Raw genomic sequence first — 12,500 nt, forward strand, 5'->3', positions numbered from 1 at the left:
CTTTCCCGTGTACGGCAGTTAACTGGTTAAAAAAAAAAAAAAATAAACCAAAAAATAATAGCTGAATATTATTAACCATTAGAATGCCAAGTGTTGGTTTAATGGAAACAAAGTAAAAAAAAAAAAAAACAACAAAAACAAAAACAAAACCGGTTGAATCCCGTGAGTTCATAGATGATTTTAAAAAAGTAATCTATAATTCAGACCAAGGATAATTTCGTGCAATTAAAAATAAAATGTTATAAATGGTAGAGAGAGGATCTGGCCCTCAAGCACTCACTATCAAGTGAGTAAGTTCACAAAGAATATGACCCATCTCCCCCCCCCCCCCCCGGCCCCACCATTGATCGCCGTACTCTGGTAGTGAGTACTCTCGTGAGGTCCAAGGTTTGAGAGTTTTTGCTAAGATGAGGGTCGTTTAAATCGATCGATGTTTGAAGGGCGAGTTTATCGCCCAAATTTTTAATGAAGAATGTGCGGTAATTAACTGGATAAATAAATTACAGTAGATTCATATACAGTGACGTGCACTTAATTACAGGTCCGACAACCCAATTCCTTATGGCCTCATTGTCATTGATGTAAAGGAAATCTCAAGAAATGATACCAAAATTTGTCCTTTACATCAATACTAAACTAGGCCCATAAGTTGGTTCGGATGTCAGACCCGCATATCTGTTCACGTCGATTTGCCTCATTAGGACATAAAAATAGGTATGTGAACTTAACCCAAGTCTTATTTGTAGGCTATGTAAATGTTGCTGCTCGAAGCTCGAAGAAATAAATAATAATGTGAAATTGAATGTAAGCTTCAGTTTACTTTTATAAAAAAAACAGATCAAATGAACGTTTCGGGTTTCCCCTTTGTCAACAAAACAGGATGAATGTGGTGTTTCATTCACCCTGTTTTGTTGATAAAGGGGAAACCCGAAACGTTCATTTGATCTGTTTTAAAAAAAAGTAAATTGAAGCTTACATTCAATTTCACATTATTATTTATTTGTAGGATACAAATTAAATTTTTAGCACCAAAATCAACGAAACAAGACACCGAATTGAAGCGGCGGCCTAAATTATTTGGTTTCAGGTGGCTGAGCTAAATACATTAAAGTTTGAAATTAAATTTAATAAAGACGAGCTTGTTTGAAACAAGGATACTCGTATGAATATGCACTGTGAACAACAAGACCCCAAGTTATTACGAGATGGGGCGTAGGCGGAGAAACGTGTGTTTTTGTTGTTTGCATAGACTCACAAAATCACATTCACACACACTCACACACGCGCGCGCGCACGCACCATCACCCCCCCCCCCCCACACACACACACACACGCACACACACGGCGCGTGCAAATATCCCTCTCCCTGTCTTCCACGCGCACACACACACACACACAGACATTCACAAAGATACAGTCACACAACACACACACACACACACACAGACGCGCGCAGACACAAGCACACACACACACATACACACACAAACATTCACTGCTCAACATGTAAAGAAAATCTACACACTTTCCGACCCGACATCGCCCGAGGTCACACCGAATGCTGCGGTTATTTTCAGTTACACTCCACCTCCCCCCCCTTCATCGCTTCCCTCCCCCGCCCTCGTTTCAACTCCGAGCGAGTCAGCCAGGCCAACCCACATAAACACTCAATGCAGCAGACGTCGCGACGTCAGTGTGATGTCATCGGCGAGACTGGTTATGCTGACCGCCATAACGAATAATATCATATTTATTTCCGTTAAGATCGCTGAAACAATTAAAGCCTTCGCATCGACTCTCATCTTTCTTTAAAATTAATAAGTTAACAATTTATTTCCCCTGAAAATTTATATATTTGGCTCCGATTCGGGAAATCTTAATAAATCCACAAAATAAACACGCCAATATCGGGGAGGAAAACGAATGGTGTAATACCTCAATCTATATCACCACATTTTTCTAAATTATAGTGCAAAATCCAGCAATGATTCTCAATATTTTGATAGCTATTGAACAACCAAGCATACTAGTTCATCTAGACCACCCAAATAATTAGTAGATTGTCATTTTGAATTGTTTTTTGCTCGAAACGTTTCACTCTAGTTCATTACGCATTGTACGTTCTACTGACGGAACAGCCAAATATGTGTTTGTGCGGCAGGCGGTGTGCGACTGTATGAGGCCTCCCTGGCACATCAGACAGACGCACAGACATACACGTAAACTAACACACCACACGGCCTTCATCTTCACGTAGTAAAATCATGCTATCGACGAGCAGAGCAGAGCAGACGGGAGAAACGTATGATACAGAGAAGCAGCACACAGTGAGCTTGTGACGGATATTCGAAGGATTTAATTTCAGTGAATGCTTTTGGATTAAGATATGGTGTTTATTTGCTACATCTAATTCGTTTCAAGTATAATTTATTTTTGTAACTTTTCGGAGAATATAAATAAGTGACATTCATGACCAAAAAATTTGCTTCATGGAAGACTTTCAGCCCCCAACACATGTGAACCCCCATGTGAAGCGGGTTGTTCAAAGCTTCCAAACTTCAGCCGGTCGTACTCTTAGTGGGCCTAACGGGCTTCCGTTGCAAATGGAAACCGTTACTGAACATATTTCAAAAATGAATGCTCTTGAAGTCGATGAATTCTCCAAACCACGTATATCACCCAAGAAAGTTTCAGCAGACAAATCTGTTGAGTACGAACGGAGTTACGCTGTCCCCTCAACGCACCCACTGCCCGTGCCAGTGTTTACTCCACTTGACACAACCAAAAGTGAGCAATCCGAAACCATTCTTGAATCGGAAACAATTGCTTGTTTTTCAGTTGGAGGAGAGAAAAGGTTATGTTTACCCCAGATTTTGAATACGGTGTTGCGCGACTTCAGTTTGCAACAAATCAATAGCGTTTGTGATGAGCTTCACATTTTTTGTTCACGGTGTAATCAAGTCCAACTTGATACTTTGAAAGTTCTCAACATTCTTCCCACAAGTGCACCCAGTTGTGGTCTTATCACCAAAACAGATGCTGAGAGGCTTTGTAACGCATTACTTCATGGTAACCATGAGAAGTCGCTCGATCCTCCTTCCCCAAGCAGCTTCAAAGTTTACCATGCCTGTTTCGGAAAATGCAAAGGGGTTTTCGATCCGGAAAGGTACAAAACGCCAAACTCGGCTTGTATTCAATGTGTTGATTGTTATGGATTGTTTTCACCCTCTAAATTTGTATGCCATTCACACAAAGCTTTGGAAAATCGTACTTGCCATTGGGGTTTTGAATCTGCCAAATGGAGAGCATACCTCTGCCTAGCTAAGGACCAGAGTTCAAAGGATAGCTTCAGGCTTCAAGAGTTTCTGGATGAGGTGAAAGCACGATTTGATCCCACTCACAAAAGAAAGAGGAGACAGGTAAACTATTAAATGTCATAGAACTTTTTATCAATAGGATTCTCTTCTCTTATTTTATGTTTAGTAAGAGCTCATTTAATTGTGTGTTAGATTATTTTTTCTTGTGAACTTATCACCGAATATTATAGAATTCTTATTTGGCTATGACTATTCGGACTCGTCTGAATAGTCTCAAGTGGCTATTCGGACTCAGATTCCACTGTGCATGTGCAATCAACAGGTTATTTGGACTGAATATTCTTCCATGGCAGTATAGATTAAATTGTTTTAAATATTGATAATTATGTAGAATTGATGCAAATCAAATTAACAATAATGGTATAGTAGCTATCAACTGTAGTCTAAACCCGCTTTATTTGATGAGAATAACAAAATCATAAATCAATTGGAAGTCCAGTTAGAAATTAGAAAGAAAAGAAAAGAGTTAAAACTCGTCAGAAGTAACAAAAGTCAGTTAAAGTACTGTGGTCTAAGGGAAAAGCTTTGTTAACAACACAACGCGATGTCCAAAAAAAATAGGACACTTTTTAACATATTCCTGACATTGCGTTTTTTTTAAAAAATCCCAAATTTTGCGATTAGCTAATTTTCATAAAAACCTACAATTAGTTCATGAAAGAGAAAGGTATTTGTTTGTTTTTGAGGGGGTCACGGCGCTTGCAACAAATGTAAGGCCATATCAGCGCCAGTAAAAAGGAAAAATAAATGAGACAGTAAAAGGGAATCTACTCTTGATTAATTAATATCTTTCGCATTCTACACGAGCTGTCAAATTAAAAGAAAAAAAATTCTTTTTAATAAAATTATTATTACTGTTTTAAAAAAATTATTATTATTATTGTTTTGCGAAAAGTTGCAGATTTTGCGGCCGCAATGCAAGTTTGTGATTTTTTGCGATTTATTGCAGCTGCAATCGATGCAGAAAACTGCCATGCCATATAATATTCTGATAGTGATAGACAGGCAACAATTCTTCTTCAGTCCGAAGCAGGGGTTATGAGCCGAGTCAGTCTGATATGAGCAAAATAGAATTTCTTCTGAAATCTTCTTCTGCTTCTTTATCACTTCTACATACAATACTCCCGCACTGTGTTTCACTGCTCACGCACAATGGATCAATTTAAGTCCGAAAAGCCACGGGATACTATTCAGACTCCTGACTCGAGTCTGAATTGCCACTTTTTTCTTATTTTATATCCATCATACTTTATGCTGTTCCCCAGTTAGGTATCTTTCACTATCCTTTTAACGCGCAAGTTTCCATTGTCGTTGTTCTATAAGTGTCTTGGTATCATGGTTGTTTTGTTTTGTTTTTTCTCAGAAAAAAAATAATAATAATAATAATAGGGCCCGTGACAATGATCAAAGTTAGACCAAAATACAACTGTAATTATAGGCCTAATATAAAGGAATTTGCTCCCGCATAAGCATAAGACAAGTCATCGTTTTACAGTGAAATAAAGAGTTGTTGTAGCAGTCTGTGATAGATAAATTTATGACCATTTATGTAGCATATTTCCAGAGATTTACAGTGCTCACTGCGTTCCACATTGATTAATTTATTCTCCCAGCACGCCATTTGGAACTATTTTTCCACTTCATACAGCACCAATCACTTGTTTGTCATCCTTTTTGTAATAGCACTTATACAATATCGGTCACTGCCTGTTGCCAGGTACCCGTTCACTCAGAGTCGAGTGGGGTAATGTGTGCTGTGTGACTTACCAAAGGACACAACATCAAGATCGATTTTTACATGATCACTGTCACCCAACTGGCCACTTACCACACTTAAAATTGCATCACTACTCCAGGTCTCTCCCTTCTATTGACTGGTGGTGATTTTACCCACAGAGAAAACTATCATCAACAAGTCCAATGTATCTTTGTATATGGGGTTGAGTTTTTATTTATTTTATTTTTATTTTTAGTTCTCTTCATATTCAAATACAGCAAGATGGTGTTACTTGGGTTATATCAATACATAAATTGGATTAATTGTTTGCCAATATGTTATGTGTCAAATTTGCACTCGATATAAATAACTTCTTTATACATACATACATACATACATACATACATACATACATACATACATACATACACAGCTATATTTGTCATAGCAGCGATGATGGAATGTTAGTGTGTTTATTTCTTGTGGGATTCGTTCTTGTTCTTTCTCGGCTCACTTTGAAATCGTGTCACTGAATGAAAGCAACCAGAGGTGTTTGTGGGATTTTGATTATTTAATGTTTTTATTTGTTTTTAGGCCTACCCTGTTGTTTTTCTGTTGATCTTATTGCAATTGCAATAAATTTATTAATTTATTTTTATAACCATTTCAAAGTGCTCATAATCTGTTATAACCAGGTCAACTTGGAACTTATTTGCAGGTCTGATAACCCAAATTGTTATGAGATCATTGTTGTAATGTAAAAACTTTCAATGTAAAATGAGCCTATAATTGCGTCCCGTACCCAACCTGTTACCATGTGCATGTTGTCCTGTGTCATTTTGTCCATAACATTATTGACTTTTTATGAACGATTTAAAGTTTCACTGGTCATGATCAGTCAATTCTGTAAACAATCCAGATCTTATTTTGCAGAGTTTACTGTTTAGATTTATTTTTTTTTCCCTTTCACTTTACAAAAAATATTTTTTAAAAAAATCGCGTGAATGGTTGAATAGATAACTTAATGAGATTGAGAAGCGGAGGAATGAGTAGTCTATTGCGGATGTCTATTGTATAGAATATAAATTCTCTTGGTTTTTGTTTTTCCATTTTTTTTCTTGTTTTTTGTTTGTTTTTTTAATGATATGAATTGTTATTTGGGAAAATCTGTATTAGATTATATTTTTAAGTCTTTGTCCTTGTTTTAAAAAAAAAGATTTTTATAACCTCTCGTGGTTATTGTTGGCTCGTAGTGAATCATATTTGATTTTTTTTCAGTGAAAATTTTATGATAAGGCATTTCTTTTCAGTAAACCTAGACAGGTCATGATGTGCAAACATTCAATTCAACCCTTTGCAGCGTGACATAGTGTATAGGTACCAAGATACTCCTTATCAGTAAATAGTAGTAAAAATATCGCAACCTTTCCAGTTAAAAAGACTAAGATAGTAAGATGAGACTTCTGATTATGAAGTCCTAGGACTTCTTTGTTTTCTATTATTACTATAATGGACGTCTTGACGTGTTTTGAGTGTCCTCTTTGACGGGGTGGGGGGGGGGGGGGGGTAAAGATTAATGTATTAAAATCTTGTTCTGTCAAAACGGCAGATATTTTTTAAGTTGCTTATTGATTACCTTTCGAACTTAGAAGTTTACGTAGTCTTTAGGGATGCATCATTATTGTTTTTAAAACTAGGAAGTAGAGGATTTTCCCCTAAAAATGGCGGATTCTTGAATCCATGATATGACGTAGTTTAGGCATGGCTAACATTGAGTAGGCTATACTAGTCTTAAGTTGTAGGCATAGTCGTCTCTTGTGTGTTAAGAGTGGTAGGTCAACCTTGGCATTATTCTTGTTAACAACAAGATATGAAGTGAGTAGAAAAGTGCCAGAAGACAATAGAGAATAAAAATTTTTTTCGCGGCGGTGGTGGGATTTGAACCTGCGACCTTATTGGTACGACAACTCCGCCTGGCAGGTGAGAGCGTGGCTCTACCGTGTGAGCTATCCACGAACACAAAATATTCGTTTCAAACCCAAAGTCATTTCTAGATCCCTCTCTCACCCACTTCTTGAGATCGCCGATTCGTTCACCACCATCGCGAAGTAATTTTGACCAGCAGTTAAGCTTAATAGCCAATATTCTCATCACAAACATATAACATAGAAACGATTGAGACATTGAGTATGCTCCGGTGTATGGGGTGAATTTTTAATTCAGAAAAGTGAGTGGAGCAGGCACTTATGTTGGTAACAACAAGATATGAAGTGAGTAGAAAAGTGCCAGAAGACAATAGAGAATAAAAATTTTTTTCGCGGCGGTGGTGGGGTTTGAACCTGCGACCTTATTGGTACGACAACTCCGCCTGGCAGGTGAGAGCGTGGCTCTACCGTGTGAGCTATCCACGAACACAAAATATTCGTTTCAAACCCAAAGTCATTTCTAGATCCCTCTCTCACCCACTTCTTGAGATCGCCGATTCGTTCACCACCATCGCGAAGTAATTTTGACCAGCAGTTAAGCTTAATAGCCAATATTCTCATCACAAACATATAACATAGAAACGATTGAGACATTGAGTATGCTCCGGTGTATGGGGTGAATTTTTAATTCAGAAAAGTGAGTGGAGCAGGCACTTATGTTGGTAACAACAAGATATGAAGTGAGTAGAAAAGTGCCAGAAGACAATAGAGAATAAAAATTTTTTTCGCGGCGGTTGTTACCAACATAAGTGCCTGCTCCACTCACTTTTCTGAATTAAAAATTCACCCCATACACCGGAGCATACTCAATGTCTCAATCGTTTCTATGTTATATGTTTGTGATGAGAATATTGGCTATTAAGCTTAACTGCTGGTCAAAATTACTTCGCGATGGTGGTGAACGAATCGGCGATCTCAAGAAGTGGGTGAGAGAGGGATCTAGAAATGACTTTGGGTTTGAAACGAATATTTTGTGTTCGTGGATAGCTCACACGGTAGAGCCACGCTCTCACCTGCCAGGCGGCATTATTCTTGTTGTGTGACAGGCTACGAGATTTGCATCGCTACGTAAGGTATAACGTCAAGTTATAAACAAGGACGTGTGCGTGATTTGGTTGGATGGACGGACGGCCTTTGGTATTCCGTCCATGGGTCCGTTGGTAACCTGACCACTCCTTTCGTGGTGGTTGGTGGTCAGGTAATAGCTTTAGGAGTAATAGCCCGCAATAGATTTCTATCAACATAATAACCGTGTCTCTGTGTCAAGCTGACCGACACTGAATGAGTAGGGCAGTAGTGTGGTGCGGCCGACCCCAGTCCCAGTAACAGGGTTGGTTAGTCCTTTTTTTAATCTCTCGACTCTTAGCTACGTTAATTTCGTCTCTATGACTGACATAAATAACAATGAGCATTCGTTTGTAGTGTTTCGTTCATCCTGTTTTGTTGATAAGGGCGAAACCCGAAACGTCCATTTTATCTGTTGTATATTAAATTGAAACTTACATTCAATTTCACATTGTTATTTATTTTTTCGAGCTTCGCGCAGCAATATTTACATTCTCTATGACTGAGAAACCACTATCCTCTCTTACGGCATTGCTATTACTATTACTGATTACTATGTTTAAATTAATCCTTCTAGGGTAGCATTTCGACTTAGGTCCCTGTAATTGCTATTATACGCACTTGTTTCTTTTATTTTCTGAGGGTAGTTTGTGTGTATTTTTTCTTTTGATATTCAGGTTGGCTTGTCATTCTCGTTCTCTCTTTATCTATACACCTTTCTATCTCTGTGTATTTGATACTTCGAAGCTCGTATTTTTCAAACAGTTTGGGTTCCATATGATATTTTGAAATTTGCCTTATGCCTTTTTTTTTTTTTTTTGACAATCAGCTATAAGGTTGAACTAACTTGCACTTGACACGTCAGCTATTTTAATCAAAGAAAAGAAACCGTATGTCTATTTCTGACTGGAGTCTGTCTAATCTGCCTTATCAAATCAATCATAAACGGAAAACAAAATATAACCAGATTTGGTACAGTATGGTCACGAGATTATTTGCGCTTCGTTGTCTTTCTATGATCGAGACCCACTCCTTGACATGCACAATCAACAGATCAAACAAACACATTGGCAAGTGACCTTTTTTTCTTATTTTTTTTCCCTCACTTCACGGACCTCAGATTAGTGGAACAAACAATCTGCTAGAAGAATTCATGACAGCATCAGGTTACGATAAGTTCCTCGCCGTTCTGAGCGCATACAACATGGCGCAGCGCTTGTCTTCAGCACGATGGCTTTAACTGTTCTAAATTGCGAAGATAGAGAAGAAGATACAAGATATATAATACTGCGTCTGTAAGGTGTGCCTAGCTACTAATCCATCTCGAGTGATGTATCTCATAATGAACATAAATAAACCAAGCCTAGGAAGCCCTTTATCAATATAATCGAGGCACACCAGCTGATCACATGACAGACTGTTTAAAGATTAGAGCGATATATATCAATGTGACTGTCGCACTTGCAGTGGTTATCTGCGATAATATATTATATCTCTTATAGTTAATAATTATTATCATAAACAATGTAGCTGCTTGTGCTTGAATGTCTTGTTGACACGGCTTGTCTGAATCAGCCATAAGCATTCGAACAGGTTTTTGTTCATAGCTGATTCAAATTTGCCTGTCTGTTATCTCGTAGTCTTCTTGTTTACCGGGTTTTTGATCAGCATTATCACTTGTTCAGTTATTTACATTATTTTTTTCAAACACATAGTTTTTAAACGTGTTTATTATTATTATTATTATTATTATTATTATTATTATTATTATTATTATTATTATTATTATTATTATTATTATTATTATTACTGTTGTTATTATTTTGGTGATTTGTTCAGTAAGTTGTATCCCAATGGGAAAACAATGTAACCCATAACCAGCCAAACAATGAATAAGTTTATAGATGTCCTAGGGCAACACTCATTTAATAAATAAAAAAAAGAAATATTTGCCAGAAATCTTTTGGCTTGGAGGTCTTACGGTAAGACGCCTTCGAACCTGTAGATCACTGGTTCGAGATCCGCTCTTGGTGGTGCAAGGTTGAGTCCTTTGAAAAGGCTCTTTTCTCGCATTCTCTCACTGCACTCAGGTGTACAGTTAGTAATGGCACGTTGAGTGTAGCTATTGGCTTGGGATCCCCCATAACGTGGTTTGAGCACATTAAGTGTATTAAAAAAAAAAAAAAAAGAAGTCAAAATTCGATCAATTCCTCCTTAAAGGGTTCCAAAAAATGACGACCCTCAGCTCGTCCAACATTCTCAGACCTGGGATTTGATAGAACTCTCGGGTTTGAGGGTTTTTTTTTTGTTTGTTTTTGTTTTCGATAATTAGGTCACTTTGATCGATCTAATTATTTTTTTTTTGGTCCGCCACTAGAGAAAGTATTTTGTTATAATGTACAATTTTGTATAATCCAGAACTCTAGGCATATTACTAACAAGTGTACAGACGTTCTCTGTACCAACGCATTAAAAAAGAAAGAAATTTGACCAGAAAAATCGTCCTTTAAATGTCGACCGATTAAATTGACCATGTCATCTCATCAAGAACTGTCAAACCTGAGACCTCAAGGAAGGCTTCAACGCAGTCCCTCCCAGGTTTCGTCGTTTTTGACAAGATGAGGGTCGGTATTTGAAGGCCGAGCTTTCTTAGCCAAAATTATTTTTTTTTTTTTATAAAGTGTTATTTCAGAGTACTTGAGTTTAGTCAAGAGACGTCTGTATATAATGAGTTAATCCTATTAGGCTGGCTCACGCCGTGTCGGACTGCCCGGCGGCTGCTCTTGGTAATAATAATAACTACCGATAGGTCGTGCACTTAAGTCGTCTATCATTGTTATTATTATTATTACTATTATTATTATTATTATTATCAGTCTGTGCCTTCATTTCTTTCCTTTTTTTTTTTCAACATCCCCTATACCAATGATCGTCTTTTCCCCGATACATAGTAAAAAGACAGTGTTTTTTGTTCTGCGGGGGGGGGGGGGGGGGGGGGGGCAGTCGAATTATGAATAGTTTTTTGTAATTGATTCCCTCCCCCCTCCCCCCCCATTTTTTTTTTGGTTTAAATTACAATGATTTGTAAGCATTTCATTGTATTCCTCTTAGTGGGATCCTGTGTCCTGTGCTTGTTTTCTGGATTAGGTTTTTAGGCAAGCTCACTCATCGTGTGCTCTTGGTATCTGTTCTCCGTTTGAACCATTCCGTTTTGTTCTTACATTTTTTTTCTCGTGTGCTTTTAATTATTATTATTATTATTTTTTTTTTTTTTGTGCTACCTCAATTTTTTGCTTTTTTTTCTGGCCCTGAAATCACCTTAAGCGCCCTAAAGCCCTACAATGCAAACAAGCAGCTTCTGTTGTTTTAGTTCCGGTTGTGGTTAAGGGACAAATAATTCGATGATGGTAAGTTTTCCGAAATTCTTCAAATTAGAACACCGCCACTCCCCCCCCCCCCCCCCCCCCACTCACTGTATTTTTCCTACATCTCTCTCTCTCTCTCTCTCTCTCTCTCACACACACACCCCCCCCCCCTTTCCCCCACACAAACACTGTTCATTGTACCTGGCGAGGAGTGGCTACTGAGCTGTGCATAACATTTCAATTTATTTTGATTTCTGTCTACAGTTCAGTTGTTTCTCAGCTCCGTTTAAAAAAAAAAAAAGAAAGAAAATCGTTTCATGTCACGCCTTCTATTTCAATACTCTTCCTGTCGCCCTCCGTGCTGCATGTATTCATACACTATGTATTGGTAAACCCACTCGACCTAGGCCTTTGAAAGGGGGGAACTACAAAAAAAAAAATATTAAAAAAATACATACATGACACTAGTTTCTAGCCTAGCTCGGGCTATTTCTATTTTTAACAGCAATTTGTCTTTTCCATGATTATTTATTGTGCCCATCCATGCGTGCCTCGTCACAGGCTATAAAGAAGAGGTGCATGTGTAAGGTAGAATAATGATATACTATGACGCTTTCTCTTTAGCTACAACTACACGTTTTTAGCTCGTTATCTATATTATTATTATTATTATTATTATTATTATTATTATTATTATTATTATTATTATTATTATTATTATTATTATTATTATTATTATAAGGTCGATTTTATAGTTATACCGCCATGCTCTGTTAAAATGCGTGTTTCCAATTTTGGCCCGAAAACTCGTCCTTCAAATATCGATCGATTAAAAAATGACCACCATCTTGCCTAAAAATAAAAATTCTTTAATCCCGATACTTCGCAAACGTCTTTTGATTTGGGATTGTTGATTTTGTTGTTTTCCTGACATTCGATTTCCATCCACTTTCAAGGTTGCCTGTTTTCCAACATGTACTCGCTGTGGGTA

At 37.5% G+C, this 12,500-nt stretch overlaps 2 protein-coding genes across 2 annotated transcripts in view; one reads left to right on the forward strand and one right to left on the reverse strand.

Annotated features, from left to right (window-relative positions):
• The window catches only part of LOC144969874 (ski oncogene-like), a 178,856-nt gene that overhangs the window by 132,271 nt on the left and 34,085 nt on the right, over nucleotides 1–12,500 (reverse strand). The gene's annotated exons all lie outside the window — the stretch shown is intronic.
• LOC144969875 (ski oncogene-like) lies at nucleotides 2,204–4,125 on the forward strand. The gene has a single exon (XM_078908912.1). The coding sequence runs from the start codon at nucleotides 2,490–2,492 to the stop codon at nucleotides 3,429–3,431; it is 942 nt and encodes a 313-aa protein (XP_078765038.1). The 5' UTR covers nucleotides 2,204–2,489; the 3' UTR covers nucleotides 3,432–4,125.

The sequence above is a fragment of the Berghia stephanieae genome, chromosome 4 (genome assembly GCF_034508935.2).
Source record: "Berghia stephanieae isolate SIO BIC M18660-M18661 chromosome 4, UCSD_Bste_1.3, whole genome shotgun sequence".
Taxonomy (NCBI): Eukaryota; Metazoa; Mollusca; class Gastropoda; order Nudibranchia; family Aeolidiidae; genus Berghia; species Berghia stephanieae.